Below are 26,889 nucleotides of genomic sequence, written 5' to 3'. Positions count from 1 at the left end.
ATTTGAGTTTTATCCCACTCATTTCTGCTCCAAATGTACACCCGACATTGACGAACACTAAAAGACGTCCGAAATGTCCCGGTTCCGACGAGACCTCAGCTGCGGGCCGCGCGCGTACTGCCCCCTGTCGTGTTTGAGATTTGTTTTCTTTTTCGCCCCCCCCCCCCCAATAAACAGAAGAACGAAGAATAAAAAAACGAAACGCAGAGCGATAACAACGGGGCTCGGACCCGCAATACAGCTGCAGGCAGCGGTGCAGCGGCGGCAATAACGGGACCAATGGAGGGCAGAGGCATCAAACGCGGCCGCTGGCGCGTTTCACCTTGTTTCACGGACAATACGCCTCGGTCATGCCTTTGCCCCACAAATACCGGCTCGAGTGATGACGTCACAATGCGGCGATGCGTACTTCCGGCTAGCCCCTTTCCACGACTTCCGGGGACTCCGCTCCGCTGCTTCCGCTCGTTCTGAAAAACGAGCGGAAGCAGCGAACAAACACGTCGGCGTCGTTGTCAAATCGCCATTACAACGTTTGACGGACTGAACGACGCAGTAGCGCCCTCTGGTGGATGCACCCTGCGTCCCACATGACAAACCTCAGTGCCCTGTCGATCTGTTTATCTGTCTCGCTGTCTCTCTGGGGTTATTTGTATTTTGCCACTTTTTTTTGATTTTTCTTTTTTAAATGATTATTATTATTTTCCTATCCTACATTAATAACAGCTAGACAGGTATATTACAATGTTCCGTCACATTATTACTGTTATTTCGTTTTCATCATTAGAGTTATAATAGGTGGTGGTAGTAGCAGTTGTTGTCGTAGAAGTAGCGGTACTAGTGATAGTACTAGTTCTATAAGTAGAAGTAGTGGTACTAGTGATAGTACTAGTTATATAAGTAGAAGTAGTGGTACTAGTGATAGTAGGAGTAATATCAGTAAAAGTGGGAGTACTAGTGATAGGAGTAATATCAGTAGAAGTAGTAGTACTAGTGATAGTAGGAGTAATATCAGTAAAAGTAGGAGTACTAGTGATAGGAGTAATATCAGTAGAAGTAGTAGTACTAGTGATAGTAGGAGTAATATCAGGAGAAGTAGTAGTACTCGTGATAGTAGTAGTGTTATTAGTAGAAGTAGTGGTACTAGTGATAGTAGTCATATAAGCAGAAGTAGTCGTAGTATTTTTTTATATTGACGTTTTTTAGTGTTTTGGGTTGGAAGGTCCCGTTTCTCCAAACACAGCCCCAAGAGGGCGCGCTGTACCGCCGGCGCGCCAAGGGTCGAGCCTCAATCGGCAGATTCGACACTCTTTCCCCCAACGTCGGGTGTCCAGCGCGTCGCTCCCGGTGTCGCACCGCTGCACCGCAACGACGCGACAATTCCCCGCGAATTGTTGTTGTGCGCATCTTCGCCCGGAGCGCGGCCGCCTCCCCGCGCGGTACTCGGCGGTTGACAGTACAGAAAGTGCCGCCGAAGAAACGCCAGACTGCATTCGCCTGGGCCGATGGAGAACAGGCGAGGCTTTCAGGTTGGTTACGCGAATGGCCGCGGTGGCTCAATAATATTTTGATTTTTAGCCGAAAACAACGGGTTGGTATTTCCGAGCGGCGTCCCGAGGCGATCGCCGGGCACCGGAATGATAGCGGCACCGTTTGAGCGAGTCCGCTTTTGCTCAAGGGCACGGCCGACGATGCCGATTTAGTGTTTGGGGCTGTGTGTTTTTCTAGTCCGTCTCCGAGGCCTAAGCGGCGGGTTCGCTGCTCGGAATGAGCGGGCAACGGAGGCAGGTCCGGGCCACGGTCTGTTCGGGTCCAAATTGGACACTCGCCCGGCTACTTGAAGAGCGGGGGCAGAGGCGACGCCACGGACGATGTGTTTTCTCTAGCCGCCCAACGGGTTAACAAACAAGTTAAACGGAACGGTTTCCAACTCGGTGTGCTAGCTAGTAAGCTAACGTTAGCGTGTCCTCACCCCGGACCGGCCGAAGGGGTTTCAGCCGAGCCCAGGTCCGCCGGCGGCATTTGGACCGACTTCGCTCGAACCGAAGCACCCGGCACGGGCTCTCGCGTGGGGAACCTCGGCGTTAGATTGTTTTACCCGTCCCGTTGGTCTCTAGCTGAACTCGGAGGTCAGTGACGTCACGCTGCTTATTGTTGTGACAGCAGGACGCCTCTCCGTAGAGTGCGCTGGATGGAATCTGACGCCGTGTTTGGGTGGAAAGTAACTATTTGGTGACAGCGATCGAGTAAAGGGGTTGTCTGCACTGTGTGACGCAGTTTATTGCAACGAACATAGCTATGTAGATCGATATATGGATAGACTGCAGCTTATTCATCCCCCGAGGAAAATTGCTGTGTTTACAGCAGCTCACATAAGCAATAAGCAGAAACAATGAAGTTATAAGTTCGAAAAAGAAAATTCAATATGCAATAAGCCATTAAACATTAAGATAAAATAAATTGGCATCGAAGAAGAGTAAGAAATTACAGTAAACCCCTGTTTCAACAATTCAAGCTGTCTAAAAGGGAAAATTGTGCATGTTTTCATACATGTATATACAATGTAATATGTACATATACTATGTGTACCAGGGTAGGAAACAAAATGGTTGTAACAAAAAGACAATACATGTACTGTATACATATTGCTAACGGTGAGGGTTATAACACCCCCCTGTGTGACTTCTCTGCTCTGCCACAGTGTAATGTAGGGGTGGGAGGGACGGTGCTTTTGATGACCAGGGGGTTTCACTGTTGTCGTTTACCTTTTGGTTGAAAGTCGTGCTGTTTTTTATGCCGCTAAAATGGACATTTGCAAGTCAAACTCGGGACAATAATCTGAATGTTGTATTCTTGTGCTCACTTGAAATATTCAAATAGTGCCAGCTGTAGTATTTCAAATCAAGCTTTTCATTTTTGCACTCAGTCGTAGGATGGATCCAGACAGTGGGACGGAAACACAAAGAGCCCTCAGTTTGCAGTGGAAGAGCTACAAGCTTGTCCAGGACCCAGCAATCCGGAGGGTCACACAGAAAATATACAGATATGATGGCGTGCATTTCAGTGTGCCAGTGAGATCATTTTCCTTCCTCTGCTCTATCATGCATCGAGATGTGTTTCCTACTCGTTGCTTAAACATGTTTCATTTTATTTTTGTGCAAGGACTCTGGGTTTCCTCCTGTGGGAGATCTGCGGGACCCAAGACCTCGCAGAATCTGGTCCAGATACACAGAGCTGTCCCTGCCGGTGCCCAAATTCAAGGTGGGCGTGACTATCTATATTACTTGTGCCAAGCGACATCTCTTTTGATGTATCTCGGACCTTATCCAGTCTGCTTTTGCTTCGCAGCTCGATGAATTTTACGTGGGCCCCATACCCCTCAAAGAGGTGACCTTCGCCAGGCTCAACGACAACATAAAGGAGCCGTTCTTGGCCGAAATGTGCGCCAAGTTCGGTGAAGTTGAGGAGATGGAGATCCTGTTTCACCCCAAGACCAGGAAGCATCTGGGCCTGGCTCGAGTACTCTTCACCAGCACCCGAGGAGCCAAGGAAACTGTCAAGCACCTGCACAACACCTCTGTCATGGGCAACATTATTCATGCTCAGCTCGATGTAAAAGGTAAAGCAATGCACATGTGGCTTTTTATACTTCATATGTATCAACCATTATGATTTTTTTTTAGACACTTGAATTTTCTATTTCTAATGCTGTACAGTGGCATGTTATAACTCATTAAGAGCATGCTAATTTTCTATAAAGCTCATATTTGCATTTGCGCCTTAAGTGTTATAAGAGGATATTTGTTTTAGATATTCACCTTTTCATAATTAAAACCCAACAAAGATAATTGCACAAAGCTCCTGTCGAGCAAGTGTTACATTCTGTTATTTATTTGAGTGTTTTCCAAAATGATGTGCAGCGCTTTGTGTTTGTTAACTAATAATAGTTTTTTTGTTACTTGTTCTTCATTCACTTGTAGCAACCATGCAATTTTGTCTATGATCAGGATGGAGTTTGCCATATTACTTCTGGTGCACAGTGTGTCATACAGGGTGGCATTTCATACAAAGCTTAATTTAAAGTCAGCTTGTCAGTAAACATTACTGTCAAAATCAACATGCAACTATATCTGCTAAATAATATGCCTTCTAAAATATTTGTTGAACCTAGAGGCACAGAAACTTACACCAAGAATGGGCTTATTAAATTAGATTGTTGAAAGTTAACAACAACAAAGAAGTTTAGTCAGATTAATGACAATCTTTTAGTCGGCACAATGAGTCAAATTAATTTAACGTGTAAAAGTAAGAGATTTCTATGGTCATTTGTGCTGCATATGTGTACAAAGCTTTATCACTCACGTGTGGTGTCAGGTGAATTACCCAGCTCGTCCTTGTGTTTATCTTTCTGTGCCCTCGTTCTTTTCCAGGCCAGCAGAGGCAGAAGTATTATGACTTGATAGTCAGCGGCTCCTACACTCCTCAGACTGTTCCCCTCGGAGGAAAGGCATTGACAGAGCGGCTGCAACCTCAGGCTCCCACACAACCTGACACGGTTTGTGTTAAACACATAATATGCAGCTAGCTAGTCACGATAAGAATGTTAATGAGCAATGGTAATAATATAGTAATGTCATTCCTTTCAATAAATTCAAGTTTAGTCTGAAATAAATGGAACAAGAGCAGCAAAAGCTGTATGGTAATGAAAGAAACATCACATCAAAGCAGATTTTCTCAGATAAATTTGAGCCCTTTTGGTTGTTATTCATTTCGTTTTTTTTGCCTCTTGTTTCAGTCGTCGGATATTAGGCGGAGACTCTCCAGCGACATCGCTGTTCTGGCCGCCGGGGTGCAGGCCCTCACTCCTGGAAGCGCAACACCCTGCTCCGTCGACACAGTCTTTCCTGATCAGCGTCTGGACACGCCCCCCTCTGCCCTTAGCGGGCCCTACACCCCTGGCTCCTCTGCCTCCTCCCAGGGCGGTGGGACGCCCTACTCGTCCCGTTCGGGAACGCCTTTCTCGCAAGACTCTGGCTACGTTGGTGCAAGGTTCGTTGTTGTTGTTTTTTAAAGCAAGTGTGTTCAACTATTGTGGGTCCACAGCCTCTTCCACATTTATATCTTTGTATTTTTATCACCTTGTGTTTTTGCACTTTGGGTTTTCAGGGTATTTTAGAATGTGTTGATGCAGATGTATTTTTTTTTTTTTTTTTTTTTTTTCATCCCAAAATATTCACCTGTATTAATTACAGATCATTGGAAATATTGGCTTACATAGAAAACTGTAAAATCCTGCATTATTTGAATCTGCTCTCATCTTCTTTTAGACACCCTGGTTTTAACACCAGTGCTTTGGGCAGTGGCTACCCTCCCCAGGACATGCTCCCCTCTTCCTCCTCCTCTTCGGCTGTCTCTTCCTCAGTCGGGGGGTACAAAGTCTCCCGCAACCCTGAGGACCCGCAGGAGCCCTCCGTGTACCACAGAGGGCGCCCCATGTACCCCCACACGGCCTCCTACCGTCCTAACGAACCTCCCTGCTACCCTACGTACCCTAATGCCGGGATGCCCGGGCCATACATGGCGCACCACTCTTCAATGCCTCCGCCGCCACCCAGTGGGGCCCCGTTCGAGCAGCCCGTCCCCTCCGACCGGGACAGGGAACGGGAGCGAGATCGGGACAGGGACTCAGGCGGGCGATACAGCGGAGGGAACGGCTCCAGGAGATCCTCCTATCACCAGCAGGAGACCAACTCCTCATCCAAGCACCACTCTCACCACTCCCACCACCACTCTGAGCGCAGGGACGACAGGGGCTACCGGCGGGACAGCCTGGGGTCCCGCACTGGGGACCATGTCCACCAGAGACATCGCAACCACCACCACTCTCACAACCATCATGGCAGCGGCAGCCGGAGACGCAGCAGTCACGACCGGGACCGGGACCGAGAGAGCGACTACTCCAACAACTCGGACCCCCGATACAACTCCTCCAACTCCTACCGCTCCTCCTCCAACAGCATGTCTCCTCCTCCATCCTCTTACTCCGCCTATCCCTCCTCCAAGGAGCCCGCCCTGGCTCCTCCCCAGGAGCCGCCCGCCGCCTCTTCTCGCCTCGGGGAGAGGGGGGGCAGCACCGACAAGGACTACCATGCCGCTCACCACGGCCCCCTACCGACCCCTCCCCCGCCGCCACCGCCTCTCCCCCCGGCCTCTGTCATCGCGGCAGCTGTAGCCGAGACTCTGGGGGTGGACTTCAGCCAGGACAGCCCGGTGGAGGAGCAGTGGACCAAGCCCAAGCGGCGTCCCAGCACACCCCCCGCTCCCCCAAAGACACCCCTGCCCTCGTCGCCACCGCACTCCTCCATCGCCTCTTCTTCCACGTCGCCTTCCTCCACCTCCCTTCCTCACCACCTGCCGTCCTCCTCAAGCTCCCCCCCGCTCCCCCAGCGTGACTCCTCCTCTCCGGAGCCGGACTCCACCAACGAGAGCCTGCCCTTCGTCTACCACAGTAGCAGCCTGGACTCTCGCATCGAGATGATCCTGAAGGAGCAGAAGGCCAAGTTCTCCTTCCTCGCCTCCGACGAGGAGGAAGAGGAGGATAGGAAAGAGGAAGCACAGAAGGTGTCGGGCGGGGAAGGAGGACAGCGAGCAGGGGGGCCCGGGGACGCAGCGAGGGACCATAAGAGTGTGAATCAGAGGGGGGAGGAGGGGGATAGAGAGCAGCACAGGAGCAAAGGGGAGAGGGACGGCCGCAGGGGGGGTAAACTAGGCAAGGGAGGAGAGGGAAGGAAGAGCCCCCCAGTAATAGCAGCAGCCACCCCATCTTCCTCCACCTATTCCCCACACGTCCCAGCTTCAGAAGAGCCCCAGACCCAGACCGGCCTCCCTCGTACCGGGGCCCCACAGGAGGAGGCCCCGCAGGCTGGTGGTGCAGAGCCACAGAGGGTTGGTGCCCACACGCCACCGTACAATGGACAGAGTCAGGTAAGAAACTACTTTCTATAGCAGCGGTTCTCAACGTGAGGTCCTTCAAGAGGTTCGAGTGGGCGAAAGTTCAATTTAGCACCATCAGTTTCACTGTCTTCTCCCTAACTATAGGATAAACTGGGATGGAAGTTTGGACTAAATCATATCTAACATTAAAAATCTTCTCGGATTTAAGTCCGAGAGACAAAATCTCATATCAGATGTGGCCAGTAGGGGTGTAAAGGTTCACAAAAAACAGTGGTATCGCTTAAATAGGACACAGTGGTGTCACGGTTCAGAGAAATTTCCTTGGTTTTTAAAATACTAACAATAGTGGTGTCAAGATTTCGATTTGAAATTAAAAATGTATCAAAATGAGTTAAATTTCAAACTTCAAAATCCCAAGCAGGTGCGCGGCTCTCTTAATATTTTTGTGGGTAATATTGTCCGACATGGTTGCTATATTGGGGCGGTCGAAATCTTTTCTTTTTACTCATCAATGAATTTATATTGACATTTATTTATATATTTATTGCCTCATTTATTTATTTCAGGATTTATTTCATAGGCATATTTATTTTTATTTAGTGCTACGTCCACATACATCCTCTTTGTCTGCGCAAATGTATGAGCTCCGTGCGCTGCTGCTCCGTCTGTTGCTCTCCGACGCGGGGGTGGGGACCGGGACCGGGACTGTACCGGGTGACTTCTGCTGGACAGTCCCTTGCCCCATCAATTCCGGCATTATCATGGCATTTGTGAAAAGGTGCAAGATGGAAATTTTTCTGAATTTAGCTGCATGTGTGAGTAGTGATAGACTAGCAGTGCCAGAAAAGTTATCTCTGTAATTCACCAGGAACTATGTATGAAAGGAGCTTAACAATTTCATAACCGTCAGTGCTGAAAAAAAAATTACGTATGTTTAAATTGAAAATCTAATTTAATTGTGACCTTAAAATCAGTGTGTTTTTACAAATTTTCAACAAGATAAATCTATTAAAAGGTTAACAATATTTAAATGAAGGAATTTTGCACAACATCGTTATACACTCCAGACACGGCTATCGGGAAGGGTGAGCCCTGAATACATGTTCAAGTTAAAACATTACAACATTAGTAAAAATAAATAAATAAATCAAAATTAAATATTAATACAAAAGAGGTAAAATGTTTAGATAACAAAAATGTTTTTATTCTTTTAAGCATTAATTGAACATTCACAACGTAATTAGTATTTACTAAAGGCACGTAAGAGGACAGCTTATGCAGCCCTCGGGTCCTTCTTTCCCAACCAATTATACCGTTATTATCGTAAACAATGTGATATTGCACACCCCTAGTAATGGGATTAGCTCAACGAATCTTTCGGTTTGTCATGTGTACCGAACTGAAACCTCCTACCAATGAATGTGTGTTGTTACACCTCTAGTGGCCAGTCTTTGATGTCAAAAAGGTTGAGAATCACTGTTCTACCGAAGATGACTTTAAATTTAACTCATTGTTTGTAAAATTGTTTGTTTAAATCGTTGTGCCGGTGTCAACTGACAAGTCATTCCATGTGTCCGTTGTGTTCTGCTCAACCCTCGGTGTCGTGTTGCAGTTATCGCCTCATTCTTCTGGCGAAGACATGGAGATCTCTGATGAGGAGGAGGTGGAGAACCCCATCACCACGGTGACAACCCATCAGCCCTCGTCTTCTTCCGCGTCCTCCCCCTCTTCCTCCCAGGCCGCCCTGCCCTTGCAGGCTACGGACCCCTCCTTGTCCCCCGGGCCCCTCTCTGACTCGGCACAGCACTTTGGCACCTCCATGCACCCCCCCATCCCCTCCTACCCTCCTCACCTGCCACCGCCGCCTCCCCCGGGCTATTCCCTCCAGCCCCCGCCCCCTCCGGGCATCCCTCCTCTGCCCCACATGGAGCTGCACCCGGAGTACCCCCCTCCCATGCCCCACCACGTGTACGACTACGCCTCCTCGGTGGAGCTGATGAGCCAGTACAGCAGTGGCCCGCCCATGTCCTTCCAGATGCAGACGCAGATGCTCAGCCGCCTGCATCAACTGCGTCTCTCCTCGTCCAACGGCACCACAGCCTCGCCCGGTGACTCTGCCGCACCCCCAGCAGACTACCCCCCTTCCTACCACCTCCACTCCATGCCCCCGCCCCACGGACACCACCCGTATATGGACCAGGAGGGCGGCGCCACCGGGGCCCACTACGACCAGGACCACCGCTACATGCCCCCTCACATGCCTTACGCCTACCCTGAGCCCCACACCTCCCAGATCCCACCCCCTCCCCACCACGGCATCCCACTGCCGCACACCACCTGGCCCCCGCACGTCCTGCCCCCGCACTACCCGTCCTACCTGCCCCCTCCCGGATACAGCGCTGCGCCGCCGGGGGAGGGAGATGAGTACAGGGCTCCCGGGGAGGAGATCCCCCTGCTGGCCGACAACCCCAACGAGGCCACTGTGCAGATGGTCCTGTCCACGCTTATCCAGGAGATGAAGAACATCATGCAGAGGGACCTGAACCGCAAGATGGTGGAGAACATCGCCTTCGCCACCTTCGACGAATGGTGGGAGAGGAAAGAGACCAAGGCCAAGGTAACGGCAGCAGAGCCAGAGCAGCGTGTCAGTCCTGGGTTATGGTTGAAGTCCACAGGCTCATATTCTCTGCACCCAGTTGATTCAAATGAAAACTCTGATATTTTTCAACCTAAACCTTGTTATTCGATCATTTGGAGTCAACCTGTTGTACTACGTGTTGCAACTCGATGTGAATGTTTTCTCACAATCCTCGATCAATTTAAAAGATACTGATGCCACTCACTAAGGTTGACTTCCAATGATAAAAAATGGGGTTTAGCTCCAAAAATACACGTCTTCCTGTCAGCATAAAGTCATACATGGCATGTTCAGATAGATGTTTCATGGTAAAAGTCATTGTGAAGGAAGGCTGTGTAAAGGTTGGTCAACATGTCAGTCGACTCTCAGGCAAGTACCTCAATTCAAAATACCACTTCTAAGCAACTTGGTTGTTTATCAGCTAACGCATGTTTTGTGTGTGAAGCAACCAACCAATCAAGCAAGCAGCAGCACACATATGCACGCTGAACCCACTGCCTTTAAACATAGATACGTATGTAACCGTATAACAATACGCCACGTTACAGAAATCAATTCTTTAGAACTCAACAGAATTCATTGATTGGTTGAACGCCTGTGGGGTTGACATTGTGGCAAACTTATGTTTTTGTCACATGCAACGTCTAAAGCTGAGGCCACATCACGTGATTTTATTTTTAATTTTTTAATTTTTCTCCAATCGTGAATTGTCGGAGCTGACATTGCACACTCATGACTCGCCACAATTTCACACGGCACTCCTCCATTTCTGAAGTCTACACTCGACCACTTGCCGCTTTGTTTTGACTTTGTCGTTGACTATTGAAAATTCCCTTTGCGATTTGAGGCTGCACGCGCCAAATAATTATGAAATTGAATCATGACCTGGACGATTGGGCTCGTATTGAGAGAGAGAGGAGTCTTGAGTCGTTCACTCACACACACAAATACACACACATATCAATGTCAGATACGACTCTACAGCATGACTACCCTGGTCTACCACGACTCTTCCCAATCTCAACTCGTTGCCAAATCGGCCTTGAAAATCACGTAATGTGGCCCTATGTTAAAGCACTTTTTAAGTAGTCATCCTAGAGTTTGGGTTGTAGCAGCAGTCAAGCAATAGATCCGCTGCGTAGAGATGCATAATTATGGTAACATGGATGAATCGCCAACTCAAAGACCATTGCAATTACATTGTCTTTTCTGGACACCATGGCTGCCAAACAGTTTTGGGGTGCCTGTGATAATTATTACGCATTATTAGGCGTTTTCGCACTGAGCAGTTCTGGGGACACACTGAGGGGAACGAGGAACTGGGAAGGTCCCCCAAGAACTAAATACCGTCAAGGGCTTTTTTTTTTCTGGTTGCCTTCGCACTGCACCAGAACTCTGAAGTGAAGTCACCCGAGAGGGTTTCAGCGTAAGTTCTGTGCTGTATTTACTCTGTAACTTTCACTTATATCACCTTATCGGTCCACTAAAATCTCTTTCTGAACAAATTTGAGGCGAAAAATAAGCAATCCAGTTGCTCAATATTCACTCATATTAGATCTAAAAGCAATAATTTTAAAGTTTGTTCTAACCTTCATAATGCACAGGCTCGCATCGGGACAGCACGGGGATTACGAGGCGCAAGTTAATTCATTCAGTTAACGTTGAAAAATAAAATAAAATACGTCTGTAATAAAAATAAAATTTTTACTGTTTTTGTTTTTATTGGATTTTATATTACCGCTGTATGTGGGCTGGTCCCCACCCGGCGCAATGCGACTCGACCGGGCAGACTGTCCTTAGTGCGCCGGGGGCGAGGGACCGCGGACTTACGTTTGGACCAATCACCGTGCACCATCAGTGACTGGTGGTTCGTCTTGTGCCGTTTAGTCCTTGCCCTGGAGTAAGAGTTGAAAAAAAAAAAGTCCCTCAAAACAGAGATGTAAGAACTACCAACATGCCTAGTTCCTGCAGTGCGGACAGAAAAAAGGGATGGTTCCTCTTAAGAGTTCTTAGAACTATGAAAAGGTTCCTGCGGTACAAAAACTCCTATTGATTGTACATAACAATTATTCCTTTAGCCATTCCAGACAATGGTGAGGGGGGTGTCTGCAGTGCGGGACGAGGAGAAGAAGGAGGAAAAGGCCAGCCGTCCACGCGAGCCTCTCATGTCCTTGGTGGACTGGGCCAAGAGTGGGGGCATGGAGGGCTTCTTCGTGCGGGGGGCGCTGCGCCTGCCTTCGTTCAAGGTACAGACACTTTCATTTATCGTTACAAGGTGCTGCAATTCCACAATTCTAACTTCACTTCAGCAATTATTATCAACAATTTCAACCATCATCCGTGTCTGGCCAAGCAGGTGAAGAGGAAAGAGCCTCAGGAACTGGAGGAGGGCGACATGAAAAGGCCGCGACCTTCGACCCCGCCAGACGAGGATGACGAAGGTTAGCTAAGTCACTAATGTTAACACTTGGTTGGCGGGATTGAGGTGGGGAGGTGTTCTGACGTTCCTCTGAATGGCGTCCAGGTGCAGACAGCAGGCATCCCGACAGGGAGCGTCACCGAGTGGAGAGCGACAGCAAGAAGAGGAAGAAGAAGCTGAGGAACCGGAAACCTTGGGAACTAGACAGCGAGGGGGAGGAAACCTCCGACGGCTCCTCCTCGGAAAAGGTGCGTTTGATATTGATAAGTTGATTGAGTGACGGTTGATAACTGTGGTACCGGCTGGTGGCACTTTGTGTTGTTTATGTCGTATTAAAATCGTATTAAAAGTAACTTAAAATAAAAAAATGTAGCTAGTTAAAATGGCTCTGTTTGGTAAAAAAAAAAAAAAAAGTTATGCTTCTTATCCTATAGAAGGGTTAGCTGACTGTAATGTACAGTTGGTTTGACTACCAGCTACCAACAAAATGTACTTATTGTAAGTGGCTTTGGGCAAAGGCACGTCATAAATGATGTGTGTGTGTGTGTGTGTGTGTGTGTGTGTGTGTGTGTGTGGGGGGGGGGGGCCGTAGCTCCCGGAGGACTCGCATAGGAAAATAAAAAAAATATTCAGTAGTTACCAAAATACCAATAACTAATAAAAATAACTGTATACACATCTATCTACATATATACCTTCAAGTGCAAAAATATTGATTGAAATTGGTAATACATGTATAATACCTTATTTATACATTTTAACTCTGTCCGGTAATTTGGCTCATCAGTCGTCTGTTCAGATTGAAGTTGTCCAGAGCTACATTTTGAGGCTTTTTGTTATTAGAACTCTCAAAATCGGTGCAAGTAAAGTGTGTACAAACCCAGAGAAGAGTTCTAATCAGCAGAAACAAGTCAAAAAATGGGGTGGACACTTTAACACTGGATTGTTTAATATGAATACATGTGAAGGTTATGACATTTCACTGCATATATGTATGAATGTATGTATGTGTATGTGACAAATAACCACTTGAACTTGAACATGAACTTGAACTTGAAAAATGTCCTGGAAAATCTTCTTAGCGAGTAGGAACCTTGTGAGTTGCTTTTTGGTGTTCTCATAGTTTGGGCTAGGTGGCAGCATTTGACTGTACATGAATAGTTGAACCAACTTCCACACTTTCTTTTCTAATTTCTAGGAGGATGAAGAGGAGAGTGAGAAGGAATCTGACGGTAAAACCACATCAACAATTCTACAGTCTATTATCTTCTATTATTGTTGTAATAATAATATTCTATGTTATTATTATTATTATTATTATTATTATTATATTTACTTTTTCATTTATTATAATGTTTTACTATAAAGGCAGGAATCTCTGTATGTATGTATGCATGCATGCGTGCACGCGCATGTACAGTATGTATGTCCTTCATTCATCTCCACAACCATTCACCCGATGCACTTCACACTTGGTTGGAACCCATGGATGTGCAGTGTCGAATTTAGTGCAATTTGGACATGCGACGTGTATTATTAATAAACGATTACGCACATTTCAGTGTTTTTAGAGCTTATTGTGCATAATCTCCGGGTATGTTGCAATGACATTTCACTGCATATATGTATGAACGTGTGTATATGTATGTAACAAATAAGCCTCACTACTACTACTACTTTCAATAAACAGTGGGGACGGGCCTTCAGGTCTTTGCGACTGAGTTACAAAGACTGTCTTTCCCCGGTGTATGACTTCAACCGGCAGTTTCATCTTCCATTGTGGCGCACAGGACTGAATCATTGACATTTTGTTCAACTGTGCCACTAAAATGTATTAGAAAGTTTACAATTTTCAATGGGCATGTACTAGTAAAAATAATACTGATAATAATGAAAGAAATCACCACATGGCACACTATACCTCGTCTTTCATACCTTTCACCGTATGCTGTACCCTGGATCACCCTTCCTCAGATGACGCCCTCAGCGCCGACAGCGACGATGAAAGCCTCTCCTCGTCGTCGGATGGTTCCACCTCATCGACGTCCTCGTCCACGACTTCCTCTGAAGATGAGGACGAAGAGGAGGGCGAGAGGGCTGACAGCGAGGGCCCGGAGACTATGGACGAGTCGACCATGGACAGCACAATCTTGGACCGTGAGAAGCATGGCAACAGGTGTGACGACTGTGTTTGTGCTTTATTGAATACTGAACATTATTTTTATTTGTTCCCCCACGTCCATGTTTACGGGGTTGCTTGACCTACTGTGCTATCTTTGCAGACAAATTTCCACGGCGGCTGTTTTGAAAACGGATGGCGGGCCAGGTGGGTGAAACGTCAATTCCAGACTGCTTCGTCTGGCTGTTATGAAACTCCCCTAGTTCACATTCTAATTTTGCAACATTTCTAAGATTGGCTTCAAATAACCCTTTAATTTGGATGGAAACGTATGATAACAACTTATAATAACAGCTTTTCTTTTTATTTGTTTACTCATTGCATATTTTGCTTTAGGGGGAGTCGGGGAGCTCAAAACGAACGCAGGTGCCAAGCGCCCTCCCTCGCCCCCGTACCCGCGCCCCTGCTCCCCTGTGGTTCTGGTGCCCCCTCTCAAGAAACGCAGGAAGACTGTCTCCTTCTCCACGGAGGAGAGCGACAGCAAGTTGCCCCTGACTGTCCCCGCCCTGTCCCCGTCTCCCCAGCGGGTGGCAGGAGAGTCGCCCCTACTCTCCCCCTCCAGGCTTCCAGACTCCCCCCTAGCCGCCACCCACAGCATTCAGCTGCTCCCTTTTGCTTCCAAGCCCGGCGAAGGCAACGCCCTTATTGTGCCGCCTCCTGGACGCCACGAGGAGTCTAAGAAGAGCCCCGGGCCCCCGGCCTCTCCGCAGAGCACCCCCGTGAAATGTCCCGGGAAACGGGGTGTGGGCAAGGACTCCCCGAAATCCACCGCTCCACCAGTTATGGTGTGTCTCACTGTGCAGAACCTCCCTCTCGATCATGCCTCCATGTGCAGGATGGCCTTCGAGGAGGCCCCCCCACCCCCTCCCGCTGCCGCCAAACGTCCCAGGGGACGGCCCCAGGCATCCGGCCTGGCCACGGCCTCCCTCAGGGAGGAAGAGGAGGATGCAGAGGAAAGCGAGCAGAGGCTGAGACTCAGGGAACAGCTTGGGGCATCCAGCCTCCTGCAGCTGGCCTCCGCCCCGACTGCCGACCTCTCCGTGCTGGCAGATGTGGCCCTGAAGATGGACCCCGACGCAGGGGACTCCGAGGAGACGGAGACGTCGGACGAGGCCGAGGAGCAGAAGATGGACGAGGAGCTCTTCCTCTCCCCAGAGCCACTGGCCCTGGTCATGAACGCAGAAGGCGTAACAGTCCTCATGGAGCACAACTACTCCAAACCCCCCGTCCTGCTGGCCCCAGCCCCAAGGAGGACTTCCCTCAAACAGGAACCTTCGGTCCTGCTCCCAGCAGACCTCAACAGCATTTCTGGGGTGCTTGAGGCACCTGAGGAGGTTATCGGCGAGGCACCGGCCCTCCGAGCAGACACAGGGGACTACTTGTCCGCCATGGACGTGCTCTGCGAGGCAGGGGACGTCGCCAAGGCAACTGCTTTGCCTCCATCCTCAAAGAGGAAGGGTGCGGCCACCAAGGGACTCCACCTGGAGAAAGACAAGAGTAACAAGAGGAGAAGGAAAGACAAGGAGAATGTGGATGTTCAGCACAAAAAAAAGCAGACAGAACGACCAGCTAAAAAGCAGAAGAAGAGGAAGCTAGAGGTATGTATAATGTTGTGGTGTTTGCTCTCAGTTCCCCAGGATGTCCTAATTAATGCTCTTTGCATCCAAAGTTGCTTTCATTTCATGTTTACAAGTGTTCCACCGCAGAATGGTGACTCAGTGACAGGATGACAGATAGATAGATAGATAGATAGATAGATAGATAGATAGATATAGATATATATTAGTCCTTGGCCTCTGCACCGCGTCTCAGTGCTGATCGAACATTTCTCAATTTTAGGACTCTGAGGAAGATGTCGACGTGGAAGAGCTGGAGTCCGGAGAGTTGTCCAGCTCCTCTACGGAGGATGAGCTTGATGAGGTGAGGAAGAGCGAGCGTCTCTTCCTCCAGGAGGCGGGCATGACCTCGCCCCAGCACTGGTCCAAACCCGTGCCTGCTCCTGTGCCGCTTGCCATCAAGTTTGACCAGCGCAGCGAGTTTGAGCAGATGACCATCCTGTATGACATCTGGAACTCCGGCCTGGACACTGAGGACCTGATGCTGCTGAAGACCACGTACGAGAAGCTGCTGCAGGACGACCATAGCACTGACTGGCTCAACGACACCCACTGGGTCAACCACACAAATATCCTTTCTCACCCTGCTCAAAAAAAAAAAGTTACTGTGTGTAGCTGATCGATTTGAAAACGGATACTTTGTTATGCAAGTTATGTAACCATTATTGGAATATTTCAGATTCAAGATTCAAGAGGTTTATTTGTCACATACATACTTTCATACATAATTTCTTTATTATAATCGTAGAGTGAGCCATCTGATCAATATTGGAATCAATTAAATTCTGTCCATTTGTATAGAATTCGAATCGTGAGACCCAGCCCTAATAGCTACGAATACTGCCGAAAATCTGAATTGGCTAGATCTAATTGGATTTCTACATGTGCAAAACTATGCCATGGCAAAATCGTCTCGGGCCAGTACAACCAGTTTTTGCATCATAGATAATAGTACTAATGTATTTCATTTAATGTATTTAATACTTAATGCTAGTATTAAGTACTAATATTTAGTACTTAATACTAATTATAGAGTTAATAATAGAGATGCACTAATCGATCGGCCGGTGACCGGCTGGTTTTAAGCTTGATCGACTGTGACTGGCCAATCAGTGTATGATATGTGTGCAGCAGATATATCCGATTCTGTACTGGTCAAATTTACAGGGCTGATACAGTGCTCACATACTCGTAAAAATCTTTGATATTCAAGCCTGATACCAACGTAATGTCTTAATTGCGTAGGTTACGCTCAAAAAAGAGCGAGAGAAAGAAAATATAAGGTAAACAAAGATGATTAGATCAATTATTTATCTATTGCCGGACAATATTACAAAATTGGAGAATAAACAAATAAACAAAAATAAACTAGGAATATTATAGGAGTTATTTATTTATCGCCTGACAAAATTATGAAGACTAAATATTTATTGCTCTCACTACAGCCGAGCTTCTGCTCTGGTTGTTCCTCTTGCACTAGCCCCACTCCTGATGAAAGGTTTGACCCTTTTTGTTTTATTTATTTCTTTTACATTCATTAAAACAAGTCGTTTGATTTGATTCCGTTGGTTTAATGCACGGTGAGCGAAGGAGGAATTCCAGTGAACGAGAGTCAGAAGAGTTGGCCATTTATTATTATTATTTCAAATTTTTTTTTTTTTACAATGATTGTAATTTATTTTGGAATGGCAAGTACCATATAAAAATAACAGAAAGGTATATTTGCACTTAAAACTGAAAGAGACTTGACTTGACAGATTTGCATCTGTGTGCGTCGTTGTGTTGTTCCATTGTTGGCCTTGACCTTGGGCCTGCACTTACCAACTTGCCAAACCCTCAGCGTAAGAAGAAGAGCTCAGACAACCAGCTCCGTCAACACGTGACGGGCTGCGCCAGGAGCGAGGGCTACTACGCCATCAGCCGCAAGGAGAAGGACATCTACCTGGACCTGGACCTGCCGGAGCAGGTCATCCAGGAGATGGAGAATGCCGACAGCTCGGTACGCTTTCTGCCTTCAGCCATGTTCATCTTCCTCTGTGAACTTAAATCTAACTGCCTCTTAGGCTTTGGCGATCTTGCAAAATTCCAATTTCCAATCTCTGGGGTGCAGCGATAGCCCAATCAACGATTTTATCTGGAAGGGGTGGGGGGGTGCACAAGCATAGAACATAATGTAATGCGGCGAATGCTGTCTCTCTGTTACAGAAATGCAGGATTTATTATTTCCAAGTAAAGTATTTACACAAATTATGCAGTTTTTACTAAATTAATTCCCATAGCAACGGAAACAACCGGAAGATGGGGAGGCGGAGAGGGCGCAAGCCTCTGCCCTCTCCCTATCTCCATCTCTCCTTCTCCGCTCTAGTTTCAGAACACGGAAAACTGCACCAAGACTGTTTCAATGCTAAGATTTTTCCTGGCGGATAAAACTTTTTTTTCGTTTTTAATCATGTCATCAATGTCAATCGCTTGATGATTTGTGACCCACTGCGTACTTTGGGGTCATTTGGCAGTTTTCAAGATTTTTTTTTTCCGCACCATTTGGAAGTGGAGAATCAGAGCTTCCAAACTGGTGCAAATCAAGCAAATATTTTTAAAGCTATGACTTGTTAATGACAACGGTGTGGCAAACCATGTTTCTGAGATAATCACCTTCAAAGTTTTACCCACACCAGGTTCATTCAGACAGCTCCCAGAATGCAAATGCAGTTGGCGGACAAACAAAGCCTCATGGCTACTTAACATACTGCTGAATGGGCCAATCACGAACAGCTCAACAACACAACTAATTTTGCTTTTTAAAAAAAGGCTTTTATTTAACAGTAAGAATATACATGTTTTATAAAAGTGGAATTATTTTGGAGTTTATAAGCACGGACAACACAACAAAATATAATAGTATCAATATTATGGGTCTCAGAAAATCTGAAATCTGAAAATCTGTCACCAACCTCAACGGACTTCATCACGTCATCGACATCTTCTATTGTAACAACAACGGACGTATCGTCGGTCTCCTACGGTGGTTCTTGAAAATATTCAGTTTCATCGTCACATTAAATTAGAAATCCGCTGTTTGAAACGTTCTCCAAGACGGAGTAATATCAAATTCAGCAGCGCTGTCGTTCTCCACGTCGCTGTGGGAGAACTGACTATCATCGTGGAGAGTGAAGTCCAGTACACGCTGCTAACACTGACTTGGATCTATCGCACTGGTCAGATAAAGGTCCGAAATATGATTCAGAGCTTACGCCACCCGCTTTACGTAATCCATAACAATACGTAGAAGAAATTTTTCACAGACAAGTGAGACCGAAACACCCCCGTGCTGCGCCGCCTGTTTATGGAAGTGACGTAGATGCGTGACGCGAAGGGTTTTTCTTCTTCGCCGTTTCACAACAGTGGCTGTGTGTGTAAAAGTAGTACGATTTAAAGGTTAAATTCTATCAAAACGGTTGCAAATTGTGACTTCATATCACATGGAATATGGATGAATGATCTTCACCTGGACGCTCGCTGTTAAAGGAAACGATCGACTGGCATTATTCAGTGCTGGTAAGTAAACTGCGTTTCCCCATGTAATCTAACGGGAATATTTAACTCCACGGTTTAACATTTTTCAACTCTTTATAAATAAAAATCGGTTTTGAAACTCTGTGGGAAATAAAAAAAAAACCCACAAAGGAACACGAATCTGGAAAATCTTATTTTCCTCCAAGAAAGGTTTTTACAACTTATTTGACTGCTCCTGGCGATTTTAGAAATGCGCAAGATGGGGAGTTTTGCTGTGGTGGGACACATTTAATCAACAATCTGCTCAAGCCTACTCTCTTTGGTCACAATGCTGCATTTCAATGGGAAATTATGAATTATCATAACTCTGAATCTGCCTTCGGCAGATATGGGTCAAGGTGCCTTTTTTGTTGTTGTCGTGGTGGCGTCAAGGCCATTCAGTGGCGTAATCTTTGTCAGTAACCCTGTTTGCATGTTGTCTCCTTTAGGTCACTAACCGCCTGCTATCAGAGAGACGCTCTGAACAGCGCCGCCTCCTCACGGTCATAGGCACGCCCGCCGTCATGGACTCCGACCTGCTCAAACTCAACCAGCTCAAGGTAAAGATGTAATTCATTACCTAAAAATACCTTCAGCACTCTGATTATTGGGCTTTATATTGCTGTTCAGTGCCAGTGTACTTACCAAACATAGAGCTTTGTGATGAATTCCCATATTCTCACGTTGCTCTTTTAACTGTTAAAGGGGACCTATTATGCTTCTTTTCAACAAGTTGATATTGTTAATGAGGTGAAGTTATTGAGGTCCTGAAAACATGTTTTTGGAAATACCACTCAGATTATGCATTCTAGCTATTCCAACATGCCTCTAAACCATCCTGGAATAGGATGGTCTGTTTCTGTGGGGTGGTGCCACAGTCAATGAGGCCCCTAGTTCTGTGAGCCAATGGGGTTTGAGCATGACTTCTGGGGTTCTGTTGGGGTTCCGAACAGTTCAATAACATACTATGTATTGTGCATTCCTAGTTTGGAGAAACACAGCGGATTGCGCTACAGACTACAGTCGTCCTACTGCATACTTTTTTCTTTTTTCTTTTAGAAAGAAACACACAATAGAATTATTTTTTAAATACTTACATTTCTATCGTCTGCAGTTTTTTCACGGACAGTTGGCATTAATTCCGCTTTTAAGATTTGTGCTGGTCTGTAAGCCAACAGAGCAGTTCCCAGCAGCACTTGTTGTTCTCTAGCCGTAGGTGGAGTTACTCAGATGGAGGGTGGTTCTAATCCTAAAGCCCCCACTTGACATAGGCTGCAAATCCGAACAGCTTTTTGATGTTTTCTGAAATAGGCAGCTCACAAAAAAACTGACAGGGTTGTCCGATTTTATAGTTTGTGTTTGTAAACCCATCAGAGACCCAAATGTATGTGCACAAGCACTGAAAAAGTGAGTTTTTCATATTAACTTATTCATATTTGTGTTCATAAATAGCAGTGTCTGTCATTACACGTTTGGAGACACTACTATTAGGAGCAGAGATTTGGAGTTGAATGTTAAACTTGGCTTTGATTTGTAGACCTTTGAAGTGACTTATTTTGGACTTTTAAACTTCATGATCTGGTTAAACTTGATAACGCCTGCTTCTGAGATGTATTCATTAACCACGGCGATCAAGGTTTCTCCTTCTTGTCTCAATAGATTCGTCGAATGAAAAGCTTTAAAAAAGAAATTCCCACTGCTCTTTAAAATAAATATCAGCAGCTTTAAACAGGCCTATATTATTTAATTTGTGTTGCTGAAATGTGTGTTGAAGTCATTTTCATCTCAATTCATCATGATGAAGAGGTTGCATCAAAATACATGTCAGTGTCATGTAAGTAAAATAAAGTAATCAGACCTCATTTTTGTCGAGACAAATTACATTTTTGTCCATTTCCACTGCTGATCATTGTACATGTGCACGTGGTCTCGGTTATTCTGGTCGCCTCATCCAGAACTTATTTTTTAGTTCTGGAATTTAAAAATTGCGCTTGGGTAATTCAATTTTCTCCGGACTTACCAAGATGAATCCCTTCATTCAGCTCATGGTCGAATTTCTCGACGGGCCTCGATTCAAAATATTCCCAGAGTCACAGAAATGACAATGTTTTATAAAACCCCCAAAATTGGTTGATTTTATTCTGGGTTAAAATTAAAAAGAAAAGTTTTTAAGGGGGATATATTATGCTTACCTTATTTTCTGTCATATATTTATAGTGTGACAATGTCGGATGTTCAAATTAGACCTGGCCAACGTGTCAAATAAAGATGTAAACAAATGATAAAGTAATCGCCGTGAACAAAACTGAGGCGTCCGACTGTTCTGAATCCTTGGTTTGCGTCTTTTTTTTTTTTTTTTTTAATTCTGCTCCGCACGAGCAATTTCTTTATATGGTCATCTGATCCACTGTGCGTTTCTCCAAACAATACCAATAAAAATAGTGTGTTTTTATAGTAGATGTGTTTATTTACTTTGTTTTTTTTTATTTCACAATGTTTACATGAAGCAAAAAAAATCCGTGCCGGAGAGCCCCAGTGCGTCCTGGTGCGTCGTGGTACGGTGTCCGTGTCCTGTGGTATTTCCTGTAAAATAAAAACATATTTTGGGGACCACAGACACCTATATTAACAAGTTTAAAATGGAGCATAATGGGACCCCTTTATAATATCAATATCATCTGTTAACCCCCGCCTGCAGTTCCGTAAAAAGAAGCTTCGTTTTGGGAGAAGTCGGATCCATGAGTGGGGTCTGTTTGCCATGGAGCCCATCGCTGCTGACGAGATGGTCATCGAGTACGTGGGTCAGAACATCCGACAGGTATGCCTCCAGTTTCTAAGCCACTGGTTTCCAGTTTCCGGTTAGATCTCACACAAACGTAAACCTTCACATGAGAACACAAAGACCCTCGTTTCAGTTTACCGAACAGTCCTGTGTAGTTCAACCGTTTGAAGAAACGAAAGTTTGAGTTGACGATTGTCATACAAATAATTCCATTAATTGAAATTTGTCTTTTTTGTATCATTTTATGTCACTATCATAGTTTATTAAGTCTATATTTGTGTAAAAATACACATTCACCTTGTGAAGAAATGCCGCTTGCTGGCATTGAACTCTGGAACATAAGAATTTGGGTAGATGGTTAATTTTCTTCAATGCAATGATGATTAAATGCGTCAAATTTGCACTCGTCTCACATGAAATTCCCCTTAAAATTGGATGTAAACGTGACTTTGGATTTGAATAATTCAGAGATTAGCCTAATTGCCATCGGGTGGTTATGTAATAATTGCGACGGGTCAACTGTTTGGAAATAAAATCCTTAAATCTCCCGCTGTTTTATTTGCTTGATTTGGTCGTCAAGCAACAATGCCTCATTGTCTTGCGTCTGCGTGTTTTCAGATGGTGGCCGACAACCGGGAGAAGCGTTACGCCCAGCAGGGCATCGGCAGCAGCTACTTGTTCCGAGTGGATCACGATACCATCATTGACGCCACAAAGTGTGGCAACTTGGCACGCTTCATCAACCACTGCTGCACTGTGAGTTGGCAATTCCCCGCCACTTTATGTAGACATACACGCAAATGACTGATAACCATAACAGACAAAACAAGCTTAAGCAACCAAACAGGGAAGTGCCGCCTCACATCAGTCAACAATGCTTCTGAACAGAAGAGAAATTACACGAAAATCGGAGCACAAAGCGCCCCTCATATCGGAAATATTCAGCGTGTGTGCACACATTGAAAATATCTGCATGTGCTTTCATAAACATTAACTTATTTGCTTGTGAGTTCTCATTTACTATTACTCAACAATTGCGTGTGAGTAATAAAATGAGAGCTCAGGCTTGATGGCTCATGCTCTTTCATATTTTCCCACACATGCATTGTTGTCTCCTCCACACATCATTAGTGGGCAGAATGCCTTCTCATAAGGAAACGCGGCCCACCCATCCCTGTCCACATGGAATTCAAAGTTTCACTCGTGATGATTATACTTTGTCACAAAACTGAACTTAGTAGTAGTGGGAGTGGTGTGGATAAAATGCAGCAGGCTGGTATTTAGGTGCAGCGGTGGTGATTCATCACAGGTAGAGACTGGTGTTTTTGTTGCCACCACCTAGGGATCTTATCCGGGATCTTCTCGGGATCACAGCTGCCACAGCTGCGACTTGCACGTTGTAGAGAGTTAGGCGCTGTCCACACGTATACAATTTCTTCTGAAAATGCATTTCCCCCTCCGTTTAATTAAAATAAAATCAAAATGTATTCTCTGTGTGGCAGTTTCGCCTAACACGCCCCAGAGTTTGGTGTTCAAGGCCCTCCGGCACAGAGACACAGAAGACGGGGTTGTAGAGACCAGTCACACCACACCAGACACACCAGTTTATTGTAAAGAGAAGGCTAGTTGGAATAAGCCCAGGAGCAGATGGAGGTGTGGCATGACAGGGGCTCCTCTCCTGAGTGTGTGTGTGTGGGGATGGCGGTTTTTACCTGCTGCTTGTTAGACCGAGCAACAAGTATGCAGCTGCTCTGATCCTGAATCCACCAATTACCTAGATCCATCCCCACACCACACTCCCATCTTCACAAAACAATTTAAAATACCTGTCTGCACAAATACACAAAAACTTGAGTTTTGAAAAATCTCCACCCTGGTCAGTGTTTTCCAAAAGCTTTGTTTTCAGTGACCTGAATCGCAGTGTCCGTGAGGACTGGAGGCCAATACACCACATTTTCAAAAATATCCGTATACACGCGGACAGGGCCTGGAGGACAGGGCACCTGGAGAGCCAGGCGACATCTTCCTCAATTTCAAACACTCTTATTTCACCCCCTTAGGGTTCAACACTAACTTTTAAAAGTGGTTGTCAGGCTTGCAACCAGGGATTAGCTTTTGGTTGCCGAAACTGAAAATATGGTTGCCGTTTTTGTCCAACTTATAGTTTGAGTAATTAGGATGCTATGAAATTATTCGTCAGCTTAATAATGAAACTGTGACCAGCGATCATCCATTGGAATTTTGCACGATCGCCCGAGTCGAATAAGAACTGGTTATTGTATTGTACCGGCTATATGTTGACAAATTTGACCAAATTGACAAGAAAAAAAAACAAACTAAAGATAGTTCCATTATATCTTTAATTTTATTTGAATTAGTTTTGTAAGTACACAATATCTTTTCAGTTAGTTTTTGTTTTTTTTCTACAATCATTTTTCACACCTAGTTTAGTTTTTAGTTTTGGTTAACTGTACAGGGATGCGAACACATGTATGGTGGGGAAAAAAGGTCTGAAATAAACTCTTTTCCAAGTTAACGCATCAATTCTGACACACGTTACAATTTTCCGAGCCCGTGAACGCAGCATCGCCTCGTGCTTGGAGTGCTTTCAACGTCAGACTAGAGCAGTGTCCACGTCTCAGTTCCAACGAATACCAGAGAACCAGTCCACTAGTTAATCGATCGCTGATAACTTTGTTCTCTCTGACGGATAAAAAAATAAAAACTGCTAAAATGGGTTGCCCCCTCGCATATTTAGGTTTTGTTTTAAGGTCATACCTTTGTCTGTCTAACCAATTTGCACATTTGTTTGTTTGAATATTGAGTATAAGTATGTTGACAGGTTAGTCTAACTTTTCACTCCACAGTCAAATAGCGTAATATCGGCAATATTTAAATATCACTAATGCGATACATTTATTCAATTTGTTGTACAGGTTTTGCTGTTTGCTAGCCCTATTTTCTATGTGGAAAAAGGGTTTGTCAAAGATGGCAACCAGAGGCTATAAAGTGTTTGCCAATTGACTTCATCTGGTTGCCGAGGGCAACTGTTACTGTTGAACCTCTGAAGGCTTGCTTCCAGTGGAAGCACAGACGTCAGCCCCTCATTGTTGCCCCAAATTTTGTATTATTCATTTAAAGGCAAACATTTCATGTTTGTGAACTCCCCTGATGTTCGACATTGTCAATAACTAAACAGGAACAGGTCGCAGACTGCTCTGCGACCTGTTCCTGTTTTGTTATTGTACAGGCACAACCCCCCCCACACATCTTCAGAAGGACATCTACGGAAAATAGCGCAGATATGTCTTGATTGTGATTTGTTTTGTTTACAAAACAAATCACATCGGTGTTATTGTACTTAGTTGTAGTCATGTACTAGCACTTATTATAGTGTTCTTACCGGGTGTTTCAAGTGCTTGAATTTTGTCCTCAAACATTTAAGGCCTGGAAATTCTTGTAAATAGATGATGACATTATTCATAGATATATAGATCTAATATATACTAGTACTTGAAAGGCCTTGAATTGTTTTGTATTTGCTGGAATGCACCCTGCAGAATGCACCACTCATAAGCACTCACTCTTTTTTTCCATGTTCTAGCCAAACTGCTATGCCAAGGTGATCACCATCGAGTCCCAGAAGAAGATTGTAATCTACTCCAAGCAGGCCATCGCCGTAAACGAGGAGATCACCTATGACTACAAGTTCCCGCTGGAGGAGAACAAGATCCCGTGCCTGTGCGGGACAGAGAACTGCCGTGGGACGCTTAACTAGCTGCCACCGCCACTCCTGCCCCCGCGCCCCTCAGCTTTTCCATCCAGGCACACGCACCTCAGACTGAAATCACACCCTCCCCTGTCCCGTCCCATCCCGTCCCACTGTAAAAACAAAACAAAGCCCCATCCCTGTATTCAGGCAACAGAGACACACATTTGCACTTTTAACGCGCACACACACACACACACACTCATCATTCACTCTGCAGTTTCAGGAGGCTTCTCAGTTGGGCCCACTGTAGCAGTGTTACTCTGACCGGGGGCCTCAGTTTGCTCACTTGTTCCATGTGGTCAGGAATGAGCATCTGGACTTTTTTTTCTTCCCTTTTTTTTTTTTTTTTTTTTTTTTCCTTTTGTGCCGACTCCCAAAACTTTCTCCTGGAAACAATGAAAACGATCAACACTGGCATCGCCTGTCCCCAGCTTACGTAACCCTTGAACCGGACACTCTGCCAATGATGACATCGCCCAGCACCTCCTCCACCCTGAAATCCATACGGAGAGAATCTGCACACAAATGCACAGGACGAGCAAAACAAATTCAGGGTTTTTAAAGGCGCATGTTCAGGGCGCAATTTTATTGTTGATTTGGTCCTCAGTTATGCAAGATTTTTCGGAGTATGATTTTCTTTATTTTCTGGTTTTTTTTTTTTTTATCATTTAATAGTACTATAAAATAATGTTACTATTAACGTTGTTGTTCTTGTTGTTTAGTTCCGTGAGCTGTAAGTATCTTACAGTGACCTGACCCTGCCACTGTCGATGCGTTATTCACCAGCCTCTTCACATCCGTGTCCAACCCGTCTTCCTCCTCGAGCTTATGTTGGGAAGAAGGTTAACAACCCCTTGTTTTGTTTTCAACATTAATTTGTAACGTGGCATAATCTTAGAGAAATACTCCTTTTAGGCAAGTAGTGTCGTATTATTTAAGACAAAGCTGCTGAGGCTTTGTTTTCCCTTCTTTAGCTTCTA

At 45.5% G+C, this 26,889-nt stretch overlaps 1 protein-coding gene across 1 annotated transcript; it reads left to right on the top strand.

Moving 5' to 3' along the window:
* Positions 1–1,436: 1,436 nt before the first annotated feature.
* setd1a (SET domain containing 1A, histone lysine methyltransferase) lies at positions 1,437–26,692 on the top strand. Its single transcript, XM_080009749.1, has 20 exons — positions 1,437–1,526; positions 2,924–3,068; positions 3,160–3,258; positions 3,346–3,616; positions 4,428–4,552; positions 4,793–5,046; positions 5,325–6,981; positions 8,564–9,568; positions 11,668–11,835; positions 11,946–12,030; positions 12,114–12,256; positions 13,207–13,240; positions 13,983–14,195; positions 14,524–15,785; positions 16,027–16,372; positions 17,621–17,802; positions 19,805–19,915; positions 22,054–22,173; positions 22,756–22,893; positions 25,742–26,692. The coding sequence occupies exons 2-20, from the start codon at positions 2,931–2,933 to the stop codon at positions 25,913–25,915; spliced, it is 6,525 nt and encodes a 2,174-aa protein (XP_079865875.1). The 5' UTR covers positions 1,437–1,526; positions 2,924–2,930; the 3' UTR covers positions 25,916–26,692.
* The last annotated feature ends 197 nt before the right edge of the window (positions 26,693–26,889 follow it).

The sequence above is a fragment of the Zeus faber genome (assembly GCF_960531495.2).
Source record: "Zeus faber genome assembly, chromosome: 11".
NCBI classification, from domain to species: domain Eukaryota; kingdom Metazoa; phylum Chordata; class Actinopteri; order Zeiformes; family Zeidae; genus Zeus; species Zeus faber.
Note: the sequence above shows the minus strand (reverse complement) of the source record. Positions and strands in the feature narration are given on the sequence as shown.